Source organism: Notamacropus eugenii, chromosome 6 (genome assembly GCF_028372415.1).
Source record: "Notamacropus eugenii isolate mMacEug1 chromosome 6, mMacEug1.pri_v2, whole genome shotgun sequence".
Lineage (NCBI taxonomy): Eukaryota > Metazoa > Chordata > Mammalia > Diprotodontia > Macropodidae > Notamacropus > Notamacropus eugenii.
Genome location: NC_092877.1, coordinates 222,568,395 through 222,592,888, shown reverse-complemented (window position 1 = coordinate 222,592,888; position 24,494 = coordinate 222,568,395). Strand labels below are relative to the sequence as shown.

The 24,494-nt window shown below is 37.2% G+C and overlaps 1 protein-coding gene across 1 annotated transcript; it reads left to right on the top strand.

Annotated features, from left to right (window-relative positions):
• The first annotated feature begins 3,688 nt into the window (after positions 1-3,688).
• Positions 3,689-24,004, top strand: LOC140511242 (protein-lysine methyltransferase METTL21E-like). Its single transcript, XM_072620274.1, has 5 exons — positions 3,689-3,867; positions 5,136-5,210; positions 19,400-19,566; positions 20,587-20,704; positions 22,401-24,004. Exons 2-5 carry the CDS (start codon positions 5,144-5,146, stop codon positions 22,802-22,804), a joined length of 756 nt encoding a protein of 251 aa, XP_072476375.1. The 5' UTR covers positions 3,689-3,867; positions 5,136-5,143; the 3' UTR covers positions 22,805-24,004.
• Positions 24,005-24,494: the final 490 nt, after the last annotated feature.

The following is a 24,494-nucleotide window of genomic DNA, read 5'->3' as shown; positions in this document are numbered from 1 at the left end:
TCTAGAAGTACTGTAAACACTATGAAAACTAAGGGGAGTTAATTAACTATATTAAACTTAATTCATCCCTTCCTGCCTTCTGAAGTACCTTGTAGATTTCTACTCCTAAATCTTCTATAAGCAGCATTATTATTTTCCTTCTCCACACAGACTTGGCCTATCTTTAATAAATTCCACAGCAGAGAATACTTTTGTTTAATTCTGATGCCTGCTCTGTCAAACTTCTTAAATAAGAAATTATCAGCTGGAGAGTGTATTAAACATTTTGGTCACCCGGTGGTGCTACTGTCAAACAAGTAACAATGGGCTTCTCCACTGTGACCGCCCAGGCTGTTTCCCAAATGGCTGCATTGTCACTGTTGCTCACTAGAGAGCGCTCACCTTCAAGCTTGGAAGGTTGCTCCAAGAGGCCATAGGGCTCCTGTGCTCTGCTAGCCTGATTCAGAATTTAACATGGGAAAAAAGAATCCACTCTTTGAAATGTGACAATGGTGAAAATCTTGACATGGCTTTCTCAGGGGCACTGTGCCCCTTCCTCCCCCATTGGTGAAACCTGTTCTTGATAGGCAACCTGATTCATAGACTCAGATGATCAACTTTTTTGTGACCAGGTAATTCATTAAGATACCCTAGAGTGAATATTGGTAAAAAGAACTGTCTGAGAAGAACTATAAAGAAACTGCTTCACTGCAATGCCCTGCCTTGTAGTCTGCTGCAAAACATTTAGCCACCCACTCTCCAGAAAAAAAAGAGTTATTCATGACACACTTTTAAGATTAATCTGCATTATTAACATTTCCCCATCACTTTCTTAAATATAGAAACAATACAATAAATTAGCGAAACAATAAATCAAGCCCTGCTTTGTAACATTTATTAATTTCCAAAATTTAATATTTGGTTCTCTAGAGCTAGCTTGAATTGGCTCAAATACACTCTTGCCTTATTTCGTCCTCCTCCCAACCTTCCCTTCTCCTGAGGCATGCATGGAGAGACAATTAGGGGAAGGAGTTTACATAGGTGGTGGGATAGTGGGAAGAAATTCTCCCAATATTGGCTATGCCAATGAACAAAATAGGCGAAGTCCTAATTGGGAATGGTCTCTAGCCCATCTCTTATGGAAGCTGTCAGTCCCATTCAGTCTCTTTTTTTTTGCCAATGGCCTTTAATCCATTTTATATTCTCAGCTCCTCTGCCTCATTTGCACTCCTGGTATCAGCTACCACAGTTCATCAGGATCTGTTTATGAGTGATTGTACTAAGGCAGTATCAATACAGCCTCAGTAGTATCAAGCAATGAATGTTCATCAGCCATGGCCAACCCTGCCACTAGAAGCATGAAAATAATTGCCTGGAATCATGGCCCAGAAATCTCTTCAAGGTCAGAGGAAAAAAACACTGGGGATGCTTGAGGTCTGGGTGATTTTATATGCTTCCCTTTTCTTCCCTGGTGTTTCACTGATCTCTCTGATTCAGAACTTCTGGGTGGGTGGAAGGGAGGTTCTAAATACTTGCTAACAATGGTATCAGTCTTCCAATCACTCAGGCCGATTCTTCCAGTCATATCTATTAACTCTTCTTCCTTATTCCCTCTCCCCACCCACTATCATCTCGATTCTCCAAACTCCCTCTCTCAACTCTTCCTCCTTTGGATTTCTACTGTCCTCACCTTAGTTCAGGCCCTCACTACCTGTCATCTGGTCTCTTATAACAGCCTCCTAATCTATCTGTCCAACTCTAGTTTCTGTCCCCTTCAGTCTTTCATTGCTGCATCTGACAAAGCATGTTTTCTAAAGTAAAGGTCTTATCAGATCATTTCCTTATTCAAAAATCTTCAGTGAATACTTACTGTGTGCAAGCATTATGTTAAGTGCTGGGATACAAATAGAAAAATGCTACAATCCCAGCTTTCAAGGAGCTCAAGAGAAACATGGGAGGTTTCAGATGCAAGTCATGTAAAAAGTTCCCATAGTCCTCAGAGTACAGCAGCAAACCAGATAGTAATGCTCCTTTTTTAATGTTACTTTCACTGATAAATTCATACCAGTTTCTGATGCTGAACCATTTCATGGTGCCAAAGACTTAGGTGACAAGATTTCTTGGTGTTCAGTAGATGTGACTGTTGCGCTGGAAGGAGTTGTCAGGTTTCATCTCCACAGGAGATGCTTCCTAGGATTTTGGCTAGAACACTGGGCTAGAAGCATTGCCGTTCCCAGGTTATTGGGTTCAAGGTCCTGGGCTTTCTCCATCGGCGTCTGAGTGGAAATAATGTTCAAGATGGTGGTAGTGGTGGCCTGATCTGCCTGGTGCATACTACCTACCTTCTGTTGCTCTCCCAGGACACCTTGTTGCTTCATTTAGGCTAGCTTCCCTGCCTAGTAGGTAGTAGTTGGTGGCAACTGGTGAGGAAATCTGATCCCTTCTTTGCAGGAATTATATCCATAGATGAGGGCTTGTGAGGTCTGTTCAGGAAGCAATACTTGTAATGTAGGGGGTGCTGTCACTCCTAGGGCTCCTGTGCTTATCAAATGATTCCCCATTGCCTATCACACATATACACACATATCATAGATGCATATCTATCTATAATATAGATGCATATATTATGTAGGCAGTGAGGTAGTACAGTGGATAAGGTGCCAGGCCTGGAGTCAAAAAGACTCACCTTCCTGAGTTTAGGTTCTTGTCTGTCCTCTGTCCTCACAGAGGACTGTGACATCAGGAAGGTGATGCCATGACTTGCAAATGAATTGGATTTAAGTGGAAGAGGGCTGTACAAAATCATCAACCTTACTTTTCCTCTGGAGCCATCTGGGACAACTGGAGAAGTCCCCACTCCTGAGTTCAAATCAGGCCTTGGGCACTTACTAGCTCTGTAACTCTAGGCAAGTCACTTAACCCTGTTTGCCTTAATTTCTTCATCTATAAAAAGAATTGGAGAAAGAGTGGCAAATCACTCCAATATCTTTGCCAAGGAAGCTCCAAATAGCAGTCATGAAGAGTCTGACATGACTGAAACAAATGAACAACAAATATATTATGCAAATTGCCTACATATCTATACATACACACATATACATACATACACACATATATTTATATATGTATATATTTATACACACATATATACATACATACACACATATAGGTATATATATATATATATATATATATATATATATATACCTATAGGTACATACACACACACACACATATACCATGTTTGATACATAGAAGTACGAACTGTGGAAAGAATACTGGTTTTGGAGTCAGAGAACCTTGCTTCAAATTCCATGTCTGCCACTTACTACCTGAGTGACCTTTGGCCACCTCTCTGGTCCTTAATTTTCTGAGCTGTAAAATGAAAGGATTGAAGTAGATGATCTTCCAGATGCCTTCCAGCTCTAAACCCATGATCCCTTGGTTTCATACACTTAATCCTTCTTTAAATAATCTTATCATTATTTGTGAACATGTTGCCCTCCCCTCCATGCAACCCTAAACTGAAAGATCTTTGATCCCTAAGGTCTATCATAGTGCTTTGCAGGTAGTAGGCATATAATTAATGTTTGGAGAATTAAAGGAAGACGTGTCATAATTCTGCGCTACTCCTTCCTTATGTAATGTCCAGTGGTTGTTCTCATATTTGTAGATGTTCCAGGCCTTCAGTACTGTGCAGCCAGAGGAAGCCAGCTGCAGCTGTCAGGATCCTTAATCCCTTCTCTGAGGTCTCCTTGCCAACTTTTTACAGTACTAGCTCGTTTTAGGGTTGCTCTCTCAGGGGTAATCAGTGGTCTCATCAGGAAAAAAAGAAGAAGCTGTGGACGATCCTCTGTGCCTTCAGGAAAACATGACTGAAACATTTGGGTATGTTTAGACTTACCACCAGATCAATAAGCAGTAGGCTTAATGCAAATTTACAGTAAACGGAGACCACTTTGTTTACTGGAAAGGGCCCTGACCAGGGAACTAGGAGTCCCAGTTCTGCACTGATTAACTGTGTAACCCTAGATATGTCTGTAATTTAACCACTCTTATGTCCTTGTCTATGAAATGTAGGGAGGATCATTCCTGTCTCCAATTTAACTTACAGGGATGCTGTGAACAGGAAGGTAGCTGTGTGGATGGATTTGAAGTTTTCAGGAGAAAGGTGGTGCTATATCACTGCAAGGTAGTAGAATTCAAACTTGTTACAGACCCAAGTTTGAGATGGAAAGTAGTAAATCAATAAGTTCTGAAGTTCCAGTGAGTGTTAAAATATTGCATTTGTTCATGTTGTATGCTAGGTTTGAGAAACAAAAAATATTTTTGGTTCTGAAGTCTTTATCCAGTAGAATGTGTGTGTGTGTGTGTGTGTGTGTGTGTGTGTGTGTGTGTGTGTAAATGTGAAGAGGGAAAGGAAGAGGGGGAGAAGGAGAAGGAAAGAATGGGAGAGGGAAGGAAGAGAGAGAGGGAAGGGCAGAGGGAGGGGGAGAGTGAGTGGAAGAGAGAGAGAGAGACAGAGAGAGAGAGAGACAGAGAGAGAGAGAGAGAGAGAGAGAGAGAGAGAGAGAGAGAGAGAGAGAGAGAGAGAGAGAGAGAGAGAGAGAGAGAGAGAGAGAGAAAACTTAGAGCAAGTATATGCTATTAAATAAAACATTTGCACATTGAGATGTTTGCTACCTAGCATTCTACAGGAATGGATAAGTAGAGGTAAAGGACAGTTTTATTTGACTGTCATGAAGCAAACTTATGTTGAAGCTGATCTTGTGGTTTCACTAATCTGAAAACAGCAATCCTCTCTCTACTGACTTTTTAGTGCTTCTATTTATAGGGCTTTTATTTCACTACTCAACACAAAGATGATAACTCTCTGTGGAGGTTTGTTGTGAATGCTATGTTTGTTAACCTTCCCACCAAGAACTTCTAAAATGTCTAGATTTGTTGGCTCCTCTTTTTTAAAAGCCATATTTCTATGGGACAAAACCTGTTTGGATTAAAAAATCTTTTCTAGATAATAATTCGCAATTTTAATTTAACCTCTTTTTTTGTGCATTATACTAGAAATAAGAGGATATTGAATAAACTTAAATGTTCAGTATTAATTTTCAATGACTTGCTATTTCAATAAACTCATTGTATGATATCTCATTTAGTCTACAGAATGGAAATGAAATCGCAATACAGTAATTTATTAACAGATGAAATAATGGAAGCCGAAGCTCAAGGAGGTAAATAATGCTTCACTTTCATTCGATTTCTTTTTTAGAGTTCAGTTTTATTTTGTTTTCTGTTCCAAATTCTCTCCCTTTTACTTTTCCCCCCTCTATCCATTGAGAAAGGAAAGAAAAATGAAGCCTTTTGTGAAGATATTTCATGATATTTCTTGATTGATGCTAAAAAGATAGTGATTGGAAGTACGTAATTTTGATCTTTGGAATATTTACTAATTTCATTGATGACAAAGAACAAACATTTATTAAGTAGTAGCCATTGTCAGTCAGCTGTGGCTGGGGTGGGAGAGAAATTGGGTGACAGAAGGGAATAAGCATTTATATAGAGCCTACTATGTACTAAGTGTTTTACAAATATTATCTCATTTCATCCTCAAAACAACTCTGAGAGGTAGGCATTGTTACTATTCCTATTTTACAACTGGGGAAACTGAGGCCAACAGAAGTTAAGTGATTTGCCCAGTGTCACACATCTTGTAAGTGTGTGAGGCCAGTTTTAAACTTAGGCCTTCCTGACCCCAGACTCAGTGGTTTATCTACTGAGTCACCAAGCTACCTCTCTATAATGATCAAGAAGCATTCATTCGTTCATTGTCTGCTGCCTGTGCTAAGTACTGGGAATGTATTGTGCTGGTGTTGGGGACCCAAATACAAAGAATAAGACAAGCATGGTTGCCAAGATCTTATATTCTATTTAGAGGCAACAAGTACATGTGTATGTAGAATATATACACGTAATATATACGTATTTTTATGTATGTACACATATATAAGTATACACACATGACACACATGCATATGTAATTATTCAGGTTAAATATATAGAGAATAAACAAATAAATATGAGATAGGTAGGGAGGCAGGACACCATCAGTTGGGGGGGATCAGGGAAGTCTATAGAAGACAGTGCTTGAGCTGTATCTTGAAGGCAGAGAGGGAATTTCTGAGGTCAAGATGAAGTGGCAGTGCTTTCAAAGCATGGGAGAGGGCCAGGGCAAAGTCATGGAGGCAGGATTTGGAGTATCTTGTGTAAGGAACAGAGGAAAGTTTGTATTGCAGCGTTCCAAACCTGGGAGACTAGAAGAACTGTGGTGTCTTTGACAGAAATCAGGAAAGTTTGGAAAAAGGATGGGCTTGGGAGAAAAGATAATGAGTTCTCTTTTGGATATGAGTGTGAGGCTTCTTCAGGACATCCAGTTTCAAACATCCAATAAACACCTGGTATCAGGAGACTGGAGCTTGGGGGGTAGGGAGAAACTGGGACTGGATGTATATGTCAATGAATCATCATCATAGAGATAAGTAAACCCATGGGAGAGGATGGATGAGGTCTCCAAGAGAGAGTATAGAGAGATAAGATAAGAGGGCCCGAGGCAGAACCTTAGGGAATATCCATATTTAGGGAATATGATAGAAGATGACATGATGGTAATACAGCAAAGGATCCTGAGAAGAAACAGCCAAATAGGAGAAGAGTCAAGAAAAAATAGAATTATGAAAACCTAGTTAAGAGAGAGTATCCAGTAAGCAGCAGAGAGGTCAAGAAGGGTGAGTCTGAGAGGAGATCATGAGATTTGGCAATCAAGAGATAACTGGCAACTTTGGAGAGAGCAGTCTCAGTTGAGTTGGAAGTCAGAATGGAAAGAGTCTTTTAGCATATCTATCTTATGTCTAGCATTACTATAGTCATTTTTAGATTTAATACTTAATGTCTATTTCCAAAGCATCAATGATACTGGTATCCTATACTGATATAAGGTATACTGGAAGCACAAACTATAAAAAAATAGTAAATATAAATATATTTAACTATAATATATAATATATTATTATATTTTAATATATACTTATACATATTTAACATACTAAATGTGTGACTTTTCAATATTTTGTTATTTTAATTATTAATAAATAGGCTCATGCTTATAAATTACAAGAGTAAGTTAAGTTTTAATAAAAAGATTGAGACTAAATTATCATGTATAGAAAATGGTTTATGTAAAAATGCACAGACAGGTTAAAAAGGTCAGCATGAAAATAAATTTGCATGTATTCAAACATCTAAAGACTCTCCTCCTCCCCAGCTCAGCTGAATCTCAGAAAGTAAGGGACACGTGACAGAGGTAATATAGTGTTAATATATGAAACTAAGTGTGGAAGTGGGTCAGTGCCCTATTATCCCCTTATAATATGAGAAAAAGTTTCCCTGGTTGTATGGGGAGGGAAGCTTGGAATTGGCTGTAGGAAGATTGCCCAGGTTCATGATGGACTCTGTATGTATTTATGAGAAAGCATGTTCTAGGGGTTTTTTTGAGGGGGGCAAGAAAATTTTATAGTATTTTACCATGTTATATTAGTAATTGCCTTCTCTTTGTTCTAATTATATCTACTAGTTGGCGATTAAATACAATCTCGCCATTGTGGGGCTCATGAGCTAGGGCTTTAGGAGTATAGGTCTACTTTTGATACCATGGTTAATAATTGTCCCCCTGAGGACTGAACCCACCAGTGTGAATGGGAATGGGAAAGAGTAGCCTTAGAAATATAGTGAGTAGCTTCACAAATATATTAATATATTATATATGTGCATTATATAACAAATGCACATAATAGAGTAAATGTATATTTGGTAGATGGGAAGTTCTGTGACCATGATCGAATGGTAACAGTAACCATCATTTAAACAGTACTTACTCTGTGCCAGGTACTGTGGTAAGTACTTTTGCAATTACCTCATTTGATCGTCACAATAACTCTGAAAAGTAGATACTTTTATTATCCCTATTTTACAGATGAGGCAACTGAGGCAAATAGAACTTAAGTGACAAGCTCAGGGTCACATAGCTAGATCCCTGTCCAAGAATAAGATATTGAGTGTAACAGAACTAGGGCAGGAAAAGTCAACTGCTTTAGTACTTAAAAGTACTTCATGTTCTTCTAAATAGAAGCCTTTCCAAACTAACTTCACCTGGCTGCAATCATTCTAACTGAAATTATGATGGATGCCCATTGGAGAATGGCTAAATGGAATACTATTGCTCTATAAGAAATTAAAGAGGAGAGTTTCAGAGAAATTTATCTGAGACTGAATTTGAACTCAAGTCTTTCTTATTTCCTGATGTTCTCAGTGTTCTGGGCCATAAACTTCTCAACTGAAGAGCAGTTGTAGAAATACTTTGATTGAGAGGATTTTCTGTCTAGGAGTTCCCTATACCAGCAGACTCATATATCCAGACCCATCACTCCCACCCACAGTCACTTTACCCTTATGAATGTTGGCCTTTCTTTTAGACTGATTTATGGCAACTATGTAACATGGTCATATAATAGAAAATAGAATTCACTCTGGATTCAGAGACTGCAATTAAAATTCTATTTCAGATACTTGTTACATGTGTGACATTGAGTAAATCACATAATTGCCCTGGTTCTCAGTTTTCTCATTTGTAAAATGAGGGAGGTAGACTAGATGGCCTGAGGTCCTCTTTCACTCTAGATATGGGCTCTTATGATCTTAATGATTTGCCTTCCAGAAGCAGTGAGAATTTTAATTTTGAATTCTGTTTCCAGCACAGTGTCTTTGGAATTGATCCCATGTTTGGTGAAGATATCAACTGTGGTTGCATGGAAACACATAATATTGCTATGCCCACACAGTCATCAACATCTTGAGATTAAAAGGACAGCCACACAGCGCTGTGATTGACATGAGTGTACAGAGCAATCATACCAGCCTTTTCTCCATATCATTAATGGGGATGATTAGTTCGAATTCACTGTCCTCCCTATCATTGTATGGAATACTTCTAGGAACTGAAACTGGTTTTTTCCTTCTTTCGTCTGTCTTTCACATCTGGTGGATCTGCCTTGGTCAGGAGGTCTTCCTCTGACCAGGACAGCTGGTTAAATGTTCAATGTTGACCTGCTTGGATTATTTGAATGTGATTTGGGGTATCGTGTTGGAAACTTCCAACAACTTCAGGAAATCTCCCATCGAACCTACTTGAATTACTCCAAATTTCCATGGATATCATGAATATCATTGAAATATGAACATCATTTTCTTAGTCATTAATGGTAGTTACTGAGCACTGTGTACACAGCACTTTGAAAACTTACAAAAGAAGTATAAAACAATGTAAGTTTGGGACAGGGAATCCAATATGAATAAAGATTTTTTAAAAATTGCTCAAGTATATGTAGCAAATATAATTATTAAAAGGTATACAGGTATCATACTAAGATATGAGATTTTAAAAATTAAAAATTAATTTTATTTTTTCTATGAACACAATCAGTTCTCTCCTTCCCTACCTCCCCCAACTACTGAAAAATAAGGAAAAAAATATTTCTCATAATAAATATGCATTGTCAACAAATTCCTACATTGTTCATCTCCATATATATGTGTATGCACATACACCCATATGCATCCTTAGTCTATCATCTTTCTATCTGGGTGGGTGGGTAGCGTGTTTGAGCATGAGTCCTCTTTTAGAATCATGGTTAGTCACTGTATTGATTAGAGTTCTTAAGTCTTTCAAAGTTATTTGTCTTTACCATGTTGTTGTTAAAGTATAAATTGTTCCCTTGGTTCTGCTCACTTCACTTTGCGTCAGTCTTACCAAATTTCTCTGAAACTCTCTTCTTTATAATTTCTTATAGGGCAATAGTATTCCATTTAGCCATTCTCCAATGGGCATCCATCATAATTTCAGTTAGAATGATTGCAGCCAGGTGAAGTTAGTTTGGAAAGGCTTCTATTTAGAAGAACATGAAGTATTTTTAAGTACTAAAGCAGTTGACTTTTCCTGCCCTAGTTCTGTTACACTCAATATCTTATTCTTGGACAAGGATCAGCAAACTTTTTAGCTCCATGTGCCACCAGGACTCCTGTATCATTCTTAAAGCAACCCATGAGCCATGTGACCTTACAAAATACTGCTGCTTCTACACATATCAAAGTTGTGCCCTATGCTGGATGCTGTGTACTTTCTTTTTAAAAAAATTAATTTTTTCAATTAACTAAAATGTGTTTTATCTCCTGTCCACCACAAACCAAAACCTGTATGACATTCCTGTATAATTTGCATAGTCAAACAAAGCTAATTTGTGCTGTGTATTTTCTGAACTCTCAGTTTCTGGCACCATATTGATAGACTGTTGTCTATGTTCCTTGATGCATTAACTGTCATTCATGACTACTACAAATCCCCCAAACCCACTACATCTTGCCAACATTCAATAACCTCTATACAGCATATCTGATATGGTACTATGATGAAGTCATGCATGTTCTCTATCTTAATAGACCGTCATTGGATCTAATATATATTCATCATGGGTAATCTGGTGAGTTTCAGCGTTTCCATGCTTTTGAATAACTATAACTTACAGACAGGATCCACAATAATTTTCTTCTCAGGGGTATCATATGAAAAAGAACAAAGTGTAAAAAGATCGTTTTGTGAGGTTTCAAGAATCTTGAGTTTGTGTTGACTTGTAAACATTTCTGAAAGTGAAATATTTATGGGTCCACCTAGAATTTGTAAAAGATGAAATTTCAATAATGATCTTTCCTTTTTAGAAGAAAGAGAATGTTGACTGAGTAACTTGCAATGTAGTTGAATTCATTTCATTTCAACAAGCATTTCTTAAGCCCTTACTAGCTCCTAGGTAAGAGGAAACCTGGCCACGTGCTTAGAGAGATGGCCTTGGAGTAAAGAAGACTTTGGTTCAAAGCCTGCCTCTTACAATACTGAACGTGTGTCCCTGCTCAATAATCTCTCAATATTTAAGGTAACTTTCCAAGACTGTAATTTATGAGCAGTTTCTGATCTTCACTGGTCGAGGGATTTTCCCCACTAGGCTTCCCCTACACTAATAAACTCACAAATCTCCCTTGCTCCATCTTCCCTCAGACTTCCTCCTCACCTTCCTTCAGTGTGTTAGTCACTGTGCTAAGTGCTGGTGACACAAACAAAATAAAGCTTTACTGATATATCAGGAAGGAATATCTCACATTTGAGGGATGGTAAGATAAATTCTGTGAGCCAAGTCACTATAGTACATATACTTGCTGAGTAAATCTATTCATCTAAAAAGAATATTTAAAATATATTGAAAAATAACAGATTCTCTTCCTTAGAGGGAGATATTTACTTTAAATGCTTGTTCCAAGGTAAGATTCTAAGACACAGGTAAGGTAAACTGTAGCAATGTAATGAAAAGTTCTTTTTAAAAAAATGTTATTTGAAAAAAATTAACTGTCTAATTTAGTTGATACTCAAATTTTAGCTAATCCCTATCTTTCTATTTGGACAACTAGGTGGCATAGTAGATAGAGTACTAGTGCTGGAGTCAGGAAGATTCAACTTCATGAGTTCAAATATGGCCTTAGACACTCATTAGCTGTAACATTACCTTCTATATGCTTTTAAAGATAGTGTCATTTGGTCAGTCAGTCAGTCAAGAAATGTTTATGAAGTACTTACTACATTCCAAGCAAAGTGCTTTGGTCTTTGTTAAATTAGAACAGCTACTAAGTAGTTGGTGAAGCTGAACAGAGCTTAAGACAGAAATTTTTGTGGAATAACTTCATGAATTGTTTGAGAAAGAAAGGCCTGAGACTTTGACATTACTAAGGAATTCAGGGTTTTATCTTTCAGGTTGGCCTGTGATCTCAAATGCTGACTTTTTATCTCCAGGCTTTTGCAAGAGGCACATGACATTCATCCTCAAATAGATGTCCCCACTGAGTGACAGCTTCTTTCATCACCTAGAGGGGTTTCACTTTGAATTTTGCACAGACCCAGATTTCTCTGAGAGTCTCCAAATGGAAGCTTGAATTCACTTGTGATGGCCTTTCAAGACTTGTTTAAATGTATATCAGACAGAGAATTGAGGTAAAGTTACGGAGGCATTTCTGTGAACTGAACCTTCTGTAAGTCCATGTTTTTGTTGGCCTACAATAGAAATAAGAAGCAGTAGACAGGGCCCCCATACATGAAGACTTGCTGAAACCAAACAAAGGAAGTGAGTTCACTATAGAACACTCTTTAATTTTCCACTCAAGAAAATCATCTTCATAATGTGGTAAAACCTGCTAATTTTCACTTCATGTACAAACCCCCTCTAATTCTCAGGAAAACAGGAGCACCTGGTAGTCTTTTCTCACCTCTTGGAAAAGATTTAATAGCAGAGAGCTGGCATAAAGTCTCAGGTTTCTAAGACTTCATTACATTAATAAAATGTGCTGTCACAAATAATTAATGTAATGTATTAACCAAAGAAATCCATGAAATCCATGTTATAATGCAGTAATCCTATTATATTTTATACATATTTTATTATATTTTAATTCCTTGTCTGCTCTTTCCAGAACCCCTATGTTAGAGAAGGATTTATTTTTTGAGATAACATGATATTTCAGATTTGAGGCAGTATCTTTTGCTTAGATGTCAGAAATCAGGATGATTCTAGTCTGGAGGATAGTGAAGGCAATGTGAGATAGCGGAGGTAACAGATTCAGTGTGTAAGCTGGATTTGCAGTCCTAGCTTACTTATTTCCAGAGGCCTAACCACAGGCAGCAAAAGGACATTTTAAGTAGAAAAGTAATTCCCGCTCAAAAATGACAGTAGAATTCCATTCGTTTCATACCATTCATTGTCAAAGAAAATTGTATCTGAATTAAAAGCAGAAGACAAACTAATTCATGGAAAAGTCATTTGTCCTGAGAGAGTGCCAAAAAGCTGATTGATCATTCAATATGGTTTTCCTGCTGCTTTGGGAGGATAAAGTTCGACTTCTAATTTGTAGATTACATTTTAATTTTTAGAAATTCCCAGTCCCTAGAATTGTCTTTCTGGCTTCAGTTGGGACCAAAGGATATGAACCAAAATGCTGTCCTTATAAGAAATAAAAGCAAAGGAACCTTAAAAATCTCACTGTGACAGAATAAAGGAAAATAAAGGCTTAAAACTTTTATTCAGAAAAGAGAAAGGAGCTTTGTCATTTTCTAATCCCATAAGTGATTCCAAGACACATTGTAGTAAAGAACTAAAGACCAACCCACTCTGGTCTCATGCTGTTAATAGGCTAATTATTTTTACAAGGATGACTTCTTATGGAATGTCTATAGTATTCATGATAGCATTTAAATGCAAAAAGGAACATGAATATGAACCATTGTCAATTAAGTTTTATTCAACCTGCCTATAGCTTATGAATTCTAAGTATTATAATGTTTTCCATATAAAACATAACTTGTCCCTCCTGGTTGTAAAAGTTATTTTGAATCACTTTATATGGTAAGCAGCTTTGGCCCACTGATGGGTGCATATCCTGTATCTTGTTTTGGGAAATCAAATATATTGACCTTAAATTTTGTGAGTATTATGTAGCTTATAAATGTATTGCATCTACATGGAAATGTCTCCACTTATTTCCCATTTTCCCCATAGAGGCAAAGGAACACAAAATGGCCATACTTGAAAAGAAATTATGATATGTATTAAATGAGGTTTTTAGTTGAAAAAATGTAGCAGGTTTTGTCATCCTCTCTGCAGCTATCAGGACAGTGGTATAGCTTTATCTAACCAGCCCTTATAGGAAAGTGCATTGGCAGAGACATGAGGTTATTTTGCAAATGTTCATTGACAAACTTTTTATATCAAAGACTCAGAACCTAGTGCCGCACTTGGGATTTAGTGTGCTCTAACTTCTATTAATCCCTGAAACCTTAGGTGACATGTGAAAACACTGCCACTATCCAGAAGGAGTGTGCACAGGGTCCTATGAGGACAAGTTCAGATAAAGGTCAAGGAAGCAATTAAAGTTCTCACTTTTCCCCTAAAGAACTGGAAGAGCAGAAGATGCCAGAAAAATCATAGTACTGACAAGTGGATATGGTGAAATGAAAGCTAAAGGTCAAATCAGGCACGTCAGAGATGTTATCTGATGCCTGTCAGAGCTGCTTCCTGAATGGGGATGCAGCCAATTGTACAGGGGAAAATGGAGTGAAATTTAATGGAAGGGTTGACTGTTGCTAAAGCATATCATTTTGTTATTTTGAGTCGATGCTTTTATGGTCTGTGAATGATGGTGGTCTTTGTTCTGTGGTGATGGTAGGGTATCCATGGAATACTATTGGCTGTCTTGGCTACAGTATTGTATTAGGTTTACAGGAGGTTGGACAATTAACCAACTTGGCAGGAAGTCCTTGTTAGGGCTCTGACCTTGAAAAAGGTCATACCAACAATAGCTGCCCATTTCCCCCTACTTTCTACTTCTCTCTGAAAAAAAATCCCACTTTTTAATATCAGTGCTCTCCTGGGGTATTGTGTTGCTGCAAGTCTTGAAATGCCACAGTCTATGGAGAATAGAAGTTGTTATCCAAAGGGTAATGGAGGCTGAACAGTGAAGGTGATTCCTGTTGGGTCCTTTCTTTTCCTACAGCTTGTAGTCTTAGAGAATTACTTAGGTCACTAAGTTAAGTGACTTGACCAGGGTCACACAGACAATATGTATCAGAGGCTGGTTTCAAGGTCATCAATCTACCCACCATACCATGTTGCTTCTCTGAATACAGACACATTCAATGAATGAATGAATGAATGAATGAAGTGAGCATTTTGCTTGCCATGTACTGGGTATTGTGCTACATAATGGGGAGGATACAAATACTAGGAAGCAAGGCTCTCTGTAACCTCAAAGAGTTCATTCGAATGAGGAAGACAACACCCATATGGGAGCAGCGATATAGGAGGAGTGTTTTTGTCAGAAGTCTAAGTGAATGGTGTTTGGAAAAAGAGGGTAATTGATTGACTTGCTCATTTTAGAATGGTAATATTGATTGGATAGTTGCTTTAAGAGCTAAAGTTGGAAAGTGGGGATGATTTAGGTTGAAAGAGAAGGGGACACATGAATGGAAGTGGTGTGGTGGTTCTGGGTCTGGGTCACATAAGATGAATGTGTACCAGTCAGCAGCTGGAGATTTCCAAGAAGGGAGCTTATGTTTCAGGTCAGAAGTAGAAGCCAGAGTATAAGTGTGATGGTGTGGATATGGCCTTTTCAATTATTATCTTTTGTTTTAACACAACCTTCGTTTCCAAATATAGCTCTCCACTGCCCCTATGCAAAGAGCCATTCCTTATGACAGAAAACCAAAAAAAAAAAAAAAACCCACATAAAACTAACCAATATATCAATCAAGTCATACAAATATGCAATATTATACATCCAGAACATATCACTTCTGTAAAGAAGAAAGAAAGGTGAATTTTCTTATCTCTTTTTTTTGGTGGAATACTTCTTTGTGGGGGCAGCCAACTGTGATTATAATTACACGGGGTTTAATTTTGAGTTTTTGTCATCTTTCTGTTTACGTTGTTTTAGTCCCTGGATATTGGTTCTTACTTCATTGTATTAGTTCATATGTCTTTGCACGCTTCTGTCTTTATATACGTATTCTTCGTGTTCATCTAAAGTACAGTAATATTCCATTATTTTCATATGCCACAATTTATTTTACCATACTCCAATCAGAGTGTATCTGTTTTGTTTCTAGTACTTTTCTATCTTCAAAATTGCTGCTATAAATATTTTGGTGTGTATAAGATCTTTCTTCCTATATTTGACCTTGCACTTAGCAGTGTCGTCTCTGGGCTAAAGGGTATAGACTTTTTAGTTATTTTCATAGTAAAATTCCAAATTGATTTCTATAACGGTTGAGCCAATTCATAACCCCACCAATAGTGTATCGAATTTGCCTGTATTTATTTAGTTTTTTCAACACTATTTCTATCTTTTATAAGCTTTGCCAATTTGCTGGATGTGAGGTGAAACCTTAGAGTTGTTTTGATGTGCATTTCTTTAGTTTTCTATGACTTGGAGCAATCTTTCATGGGATTATTAATAGTTTGTATTTTTCATTTTGAGATTTGTTTGTTCATATCCTTTTATCACTTGAGCATTGAGATTTCATTGTTAAATGGTTAAAGATACTTGATGCAAGTTGAGGCTGTCGATGCTTTCTTTTCATGCCCTAGCTTCAAGAGTTTTTGAATTTCAGGAAAATAATTTTGAAAAATCTTTTGTATTTACTTCTATTCCTTGTTTGGTTAAGATTGTCTTTTCGTCATTGCTATGATTGCCTGATATTGTTTCCTTCTGATTTTTAAAAATGGTATGACCTTCAAAATTTAGGTTGCATATCCAATATGGGCTTATGTAATATATAGTAGTAGACATTGGTCTAACTCTAATAACTTCAAGTATTTGAAGGCATGTCATATGGAAGAAGTATTAGGATGATTCTGTTTTGTCCTGGAAGGCAAAACCAGAAGCAATGTGTAGAAGCATCAAAGAGGCAAATTTAGAAGAGACGCTGAGGAAAACAAACAAGGAAACTTCCTATTAGAACTGTCCAAAAGTGAAACAGGCTTCTTTAGGAGTTGACGACATTCCCCTTACCTATTGGAAGCCTTCAGGTCTAGAGGATGGATCATCACATGTTGGATATTTTATAGTGAGAGTTCCTCACGATAGATATTGGGTAGTTAATAGCTACCCAAATCCCTTCTAACTAAAAAATTCTATATGATTCTGTCCTTGTCTTCTAAATTCCATACTCTCTTGTTTCTTGAAATTCTGCACTGAGTCCTATGACCAAATTACATTTCTTGCCTTCTTTTTAAGTTTCTTTTCTCTCGTGCCATTCCAGGGTTTCCTGTTCCTTCATGATATCAGAGGAGTTCCATAGAATTCTTCTGTTGGTTAAAGTTTCCTTTATAGCATGATGCTTTAATACTTATCCATTGTATTCTGACCTGTATTTGAGTTTTTACCCATTCTTTCTTTTGTCTTTATTAACATCTTTGTTGCTTTATTTGTTTGTGAGAAAGGTTTTTACTCAGTTTTTCTCACTTGGACTTTAGTGTTCAGTCTATATCTTGAAGTTTCACCCACCTATCTCTGCTTTTTCTCCTCATTCTTTGGCTCCTCCTTTTCTATTGGAGGTACACAATCCCAAGGGGCTGGGCATCCTCCACCTCCTTGAACAGGAGTTATGGGGACCAAGCTGGCTTCCCTGCCCAAAGTAAATTCTTGGAGGAGATGACTGGTCTGACTATGGTACACTCCCCTTTCTCTTATACACAGAAGTTCTTTCCACTTCATGTCTTCTTTAGGTTGGAGAGGTTTGTGGAAAACAAATATTCCATCAATTTGCTGGTTACAAGACTTTATCAATCACTTCTATTTTAGTGCCATTGTGGTGTTTTTGGGCAGCTAGGTGGCACAATGAATAGAATTCCAGGCTTGGAGTCTGGAAGACATAATGAGTTCAAATCCAACCACAGATCCTTACTAGCTGTGTGACCCAGAGCAAGTACCTCAGTTTCCTCATCTGTAAAATAACCTAGAGAAGGAAATGGCAAATCTGCCAAGAAAACCCCAAATTGAATCACGAAGATATGAACATGACTGAAATGACCAGGATAGAAGATGGGTTCAAATTCTGGTTCTGCTATTTACTACCTTTCTGATCTTGTGTGAAATCACTGAACCTCTCTGATCCTCAGTTTTCTAATCTGTGAGATTGAGGGGGTTGGACTAGAAAGGATTCTTATTCTTTTTTGGGATGTCATGGACCATTTTGCTAGCCTAGTGAAGCCTATGGACCCTTCTCGGAATGATATTTTTTAAATAATTGAAGGAAGTGTAAATTTTAGTTAGAGGTTAGTGAAAATGAAGCGAATATTGTCCCCATCTAATTCACTGACCCTCTTTCTCTCCCCTCCCCGAACATATCCACAGGTTCTTTACTGCTTCATGGATCCAAGGTTAAGATCCCCTGTGCTAGAAGATCTCTAAGGTTTTCCTCAACTCTAAATCAACAATCTGTCTCTTTAGAATCAGTATCATTTTTCCTAGCTCCAGTCCCACATATCCAAGTGCCCACTGCATATTTTTGTATTTATGCAAATACACTTTGTCTCTACAAGTCATGAGACACCATAAATGCTGCGCTGTATTATAGATACTCATATGCATATATGAATATATCTGGTTGTTGTTGCTCAATCATTTCAGTTGGGTCCCACTTTTCAGGACTCCATTTGGGGTTTTCTTGGCAAAGATATTGGAGTGATTGGCCATTTCCTTCTCCAGCTCATTTTACAGATGAGGAAACTGAAGCAAACAGGGTTAAATGACTTATCTAGGATCATACAGTTAGTAAGTGTCTGAGGCTAGATTTGAACTCAGGTTTTCCTGACTCCAGGCTCTATTTACTCTGCCACCAAGGTGCCCCAAATGTTATCCACTTAACAAATGTGATTATGACAGGGTCTGGTAGGGACATGTTTTTGGTTAGGGCTGCCTTTTCATGTCTGTCAAAACATATCCTATAGAGAACTAACTTCTCTGCCTCCTTACAGAATCTATTTATTTATACTATTTTTTGACACTTGTGTCCCATACTATAGAAGAAGCATACATAATACATTTACAGATATAGTCTCTAGTCATCGTTAGTTATCACTTGAGGAAAATAACTCAATAAAAACTGAATGTTAATCATTGGGTCTAACATCCACGCCAGGATGATTTTTCAAATTAAAGTGAGAAATTAGAAGAAATTATTCAGTCATGTCCCAAGGGGAGCAGATTTAACATATCTGATTGAATTCTGTGTGATACTCCATAGCATATTCTCATGTGCTTACTCAGGGAAGATGATAATTTATTCCAGGTGAGTAGATTTCATTCTCAATGAGTGCTGAGATTATTCATTCTACTGCTAGAATACTTTGATTGAGGGTTAGAAAGTTGCAAGTGAATAATTTTTGGTATGGATTGACAGGGCTGCACTAGTGATGAACAGTTTTGTCATCAGAATGACTCCATGATGTGCACAATCCCTTTTCATAATCCATACTGTCACATAGACTAGTTCAAGTTGGGGGTGGTGGTCAATATTTATTGCATTTAAGAGAAAAGTGAAGGAGGTAACTTTAGGTAAGATTATATTTAGTATCTCTCTATACTTTCTAATTTCCCATTTGGTTCCTTATCAGTCTATAAAATTATAGATATATATCCTTTTTATGGAGCAAAAAAAGAAGCTTCATCTAATATATTAGCTTGATAAAACTCTCTTTGTCTCTTGTCATTTTACTTCCAGGGGAAAATGGAGAAAATGAAGACAAAGAGGTGGTGTCAGAGATCATGGCAAGATGTTTTTTTCCATCTCTGATAACAACCACTTCCTGGGAAGGTTTTCATTTTGCTGGACATGAGATAAGAATTACAGAAGCCACTGATTGCTATGGTGCTGTTGTCTGGCCATCGGTATTATTTTCAATATTTAAGTTATTTTCCAGGGAAGGGTTTCTTTTTTATGAATACAATATTTTGTTTTTTTCCCCAATTTTGACACTTTTTTAAAATTTAGAGTTCCAGAATTCTCTTCCTTTATCCCTTCTGTTTCTCCTCCCTAAGATGGTAAACAATTTGATATAGATTATACATGTGCAATCATGCAAAATGTATTTCCATATTAGTCATGTTGTGAGAGAAAACACAGACCAAAAAACCCTCCTACCAAAAAACAGTGAAATATAATGTGCTTCAATCTTTATCAGTTCAAAAAGAGACTTTCTTATTATATAGTAGAATGTTCAGTGGAAGATAGTGGGTACCATGATTCTCTACTTTGTCTTGGTAACAGAAACAACACTAAAGGAGAGATACTACACAACTGGGAAATTGCTTATATCAGTCCCATTTCTGGTTTTTCAAGATTATTGGCTTTGGGTTGAAGATCTGGCAGAAAGCACTGTTTAGATATTTAGTTTTTCAGGATGGCAGGTACTTTGTAGAAAATTAAAATTCCTCCTCTTATACTAAACTATGTTCATGTCAAATAGTTAAAAATAAATTCATTCCCAGTCCTGACATTGATAGTATTCTAAAAAAGCATCATACCTTCAAGGAAATGATTTTGGGGGCAATCACTAATCTACCTCACTATTAAAATTCACCAGTAGTAACTCCTTATTTTCATCCTAAAGAACCATTGCTTGTAAAAGTTATTCCCTGCTTCCTTCCATTTTTGAGACCTGATTGCACCTAAATGACTGAACTTCAGGTTTTTAGAACATTTCATATTTTTGTTTATAGTTTTCCTTAAGATGATTGGTTGATTTCATAAGAATATGTTTTTTTTTGGGTGACATTATTCTGAAGTGTTGCATATATGCTTGGGTAGAGAGCCCATGCAAAATACATTTTCTAGGTCGATAAAAGGAGACGTTTCATTTTCAGTTATAATTTGCTAGCACAATATTTCCTTTTTTCACTCTCTCACAGGCTCTTGTTCTCTGTCACTTTCTGGAAACCAATTCAAAGCAGTATAATCTTGCTGACAAAAATGTAATTGAAATTGGGGCTGGGACAGGACTAGTCTCAATAGTAGCAAGTTTACTTGGTAAGTTGGGTACTTTTGATTGGCTAGAATTAGGGACTCTAATGACAACATTAATGGCCATCACCATCTGGGGAAATATATTGTGTACTTATTTTTAGCTTTTCAAATTCTTTCAATAGGCTTCATCAGGAAGATCTACTGGCTTAAAAGTTAAGTATTAATGACTCCTTCAGAATGTTTTGTCAAGGTATAATTATATGCCATCTTGTGTTAAGTCACAAAAATCATAAACCAACAGTGAGGGGGAAGCACTCCCTGAAAAATCTGGCAAGTAGAAGGATGGGAAAGAAGTTAGGGACCGGCATAACCTGTGCCTGTTGATGATTCTGACATGATATGACTGGCAGCCAAGTTCTTATGCCCTCCACATAGGTGTGCATTCCCTTCTGGGGACTGAATTCCTTCCTTCTGAAGGAACGTCTGTTTCAATAGCCATGCAAATGGGTTGGGAATGGAGCTTATCTTCTCATAATTTGCTTTTATTTCTAGGTATTTGTAGTTGGAATGGTTTTTTTTTTGTTCATTTTCACTCTGCCTTTACCACTGCCTTGTTCTGATTCCTTTTTTTTTTTTTATCTGCCTGCATGTGTTATAGACATGCCTAAGTCTGTTTCAGTTTTTCTCTTAAAAAAATCCATTTTGATTGCCTTAAGTTAGCCTTTTTCTTGTATGCATAGGTATTGATCTGTCTTGATTTTGGTGATCTTTGGAAGTACACACCTGGCACTAGAAAATCTTGAGAGGGCTCCCAGGTCTTAGCAATCTGGACCTTTCCAACTGGCTAAATCACATTCTTAATTAAAGTCATGATCAAAGAATCTAGTGTGCACCAACATTCTTTGCCCAAAGCTGAGTCCCTCCTTGGCATAGGGAGAAATACTTGTAATAGCCAACGTTTACATAGTGCTTTAAGGTTTCCAGAATGCTTTACATATATTATCTCTTTTAATTCATACAACCATTGTGTGAAGTAGATGCTATTAGAATCTCCACTCTACAGATGAAGCAAACTGCAGCTGTTAAAAATAAGATGACTTGCCAAGGGTTATGCAGCTAGTAAGTGGAGATATTTGAACTTAAGTCTTACTGACCACAAGTCTAGCATTTTATCCACTCTTCCATCTAGCTGCCTAATGTTGATTTTTGCCCATAAACCACTAACTTTTGAGATAAATTTATTTGTGTCCACTCATTTGACAAAAACAAGACATAGATCCCCTAAATGTGCTAGTTTGAATTCATTTTGGTAAGATTTAGTAGTCTTTGTTTAGGTAGGTAATTGTCAAAGAATCTGCTCCCCTGAGACTGCTGGTTAACTCCCCCTTCCCATCCCATCCTCCATGACCATTTCCATAAAAGAGAAATACCACTTACTTTTAATACCATTCATTGATAGGATCCTTTCCCTCAGCCTTGTAGGTGGTGCATAGGGAAAGAACTTAGCTAAATAGTACTTATTTTTTAGTCCATATATTAGTACTATGGAAGTCCAACATTTTGAAATGTCAAATGGCTACTTGAATACTTATTTGGTGAATGGGCTTTCATTTCAATGTACGTTGTTAGAACACTTGAGCCCTTGGGTCTTAATAGCTATTGGGTCAGTATAGTCCTTCTGGATGTTTGTGGGTATGATTTTTGACCATTTTACCCCTTACTGAAGGGGTGACTTTCACCATTGTTCTTTGTGTTACAGGTGCTCGAGTGATTGCCACAGACTTGCCCAATTTACTTGGGAACCTTCAGTATAATGTTTTCCGAAATACCAAAATGAAATGCAAACATCAGCCTCAGGTGAAGGAGTTATCTTGGGGGATGGCCTTAGAGAAGAATTTCCCCAGGTCTTCAAACCATTTTGACTATATCCTGGCTGCAGATGTTGTGTATGCCCACCCCTTCCTGGATGAGCTTCTTGCCACCTTTGACCACCTGTGTAAAGACACTACCATTATCCTCTGGGTCATGAAATTTAGGTTAGATAAGGAAAATAAATTTGTGGATAGGTTTCAGGAGTTATTTGACCTGGAGGAAATTTCTAATTTCCCTAGTTTGAACATCAAATTGTATAAAGCTATGAAGAAAAATGGTAGGAGAGCATAATGCTCCTAGATTAAGATCTGAAAATACTGCCAGTGTATGCCCAGGTAGAGAAGGGGCCATTTTTCATTTGCCTATAATCTGTGCCTTTACTTCATCTCCTTTCATTTGCTTCTAAACACTTTGCAAGTTGGCTTCTGACCTCCTCATTTAATGGAAATTGCTCTCCGCCAAGTTCCCAGTGAGCTCTTAATGGCCAGATCTAATGGTTTTTTCTCAGTTCTGATCCCTGACTTCTCTGCCGCAATTGCCTCTACTGATCACTTTCTCCTGGGTACTTTCTTCTCTAGATTTTTGTGATGTTGCTCTTTCCCTCTTCTGGCTGACCTTGTATAGGTCTGACTGTTCCTTCTCAGCCTCCTTTGTTACTTTTTCATCCATGTCATGCCCCACCAATCATGGATGTTCCCCCAAACTCTGTCCCAGGTTTCCTCCTTCTTTTTTTATATACCAAGGAGGGCCCATGAAATTATTTAAAAACATTTTGATAACTTTTTAATATAATTAGTTTCCTTTGCAGTCCTATGTACTTTATTTCATGCATTTAAAAACATTATTTTGAGAAGTGGTCCATAAGTTTTACTTGACTGACAAAGGGGTCCAATAATATGGGGAAAAAGTTCAAGACTCTCAGCTCTGTGGTATCTCACTTTGTGATTTCAGTGCAACAATCATATTTTTTCAGATGATTCCTAGCTTCCAGAAGGACACATTAAAATTTTACCCTCTTCAGGAAGTCTTTCCAGTCCCCCCAGTTACTCATAGCCTCCCATTTTGAATTATCTTCATCTACTCTGTAGATATCTTGTATGTGCCTAATTATTTATTTACATATGGTATCACTTATTACAATGAAAGCTCTTTGAGAGCAGAAGCTATTTGGGGTGGGTGGGTCTTTCTTGGTATCTCCATTGCTGATCACAGTGCCTGGCACATACAAAACATTGTTTGAATGTTTGTTGACTGCTTCTGTAATAGTATTTTATTTTTTCCCAATTATAAGTAAAGATAATATTTGGTATTCATTTCAAAAGATTTTGAGTTCCAAATTTTTCTCCTTTTCTCCCCTTCTTTCTTCCTAAAATGGTAAGCAATGTGATATAGGTTATATATGAGCATTCATGTAAAACACATTTCAATAGTAGTTATAGTTGTGAAAGGAGAAACCAACCAAAAAGAAAAAAAATTAAAAAATAAAGTAAAAAAAATATGCCTTAATTTGCATTCAGAGTCCATCAGTTCTTTATCTTGATGTGCATAACATTTTCCTTCATGAATCCTTTGTAATTAGTTGTCTTGGATCTTTGTGTTGCTGAGAAGAGCTAAGTCATTCATAGTGGATCATCTCACAATCTTGCTGTTACTATGTACAGTGTTTTCCTGGTTCTATTCATTTCCCTTTGCATCACTTTGTACAGGTCTTCCCAGATTTTTCTAAAATCTGCCTGTTCATCATTTCTTATTGCACAATAGCATTCTGTTCTATTCGTATAACACACTTTGTTCAGCCATTTCCCAATTAATAGTCATCCCCTCAATTTCCAACCTTTTACCATCATAAAAAGAGCTGCTATAAATATTTCTGCACATATAGATCCTTTCCCCTTTTCTGTGATTTCTTTGGGACACAGACCTAGTAGTGGTATTACTGGAGCAAAGCATATGTACAATTTGATTGCTGTATGGGCATAGT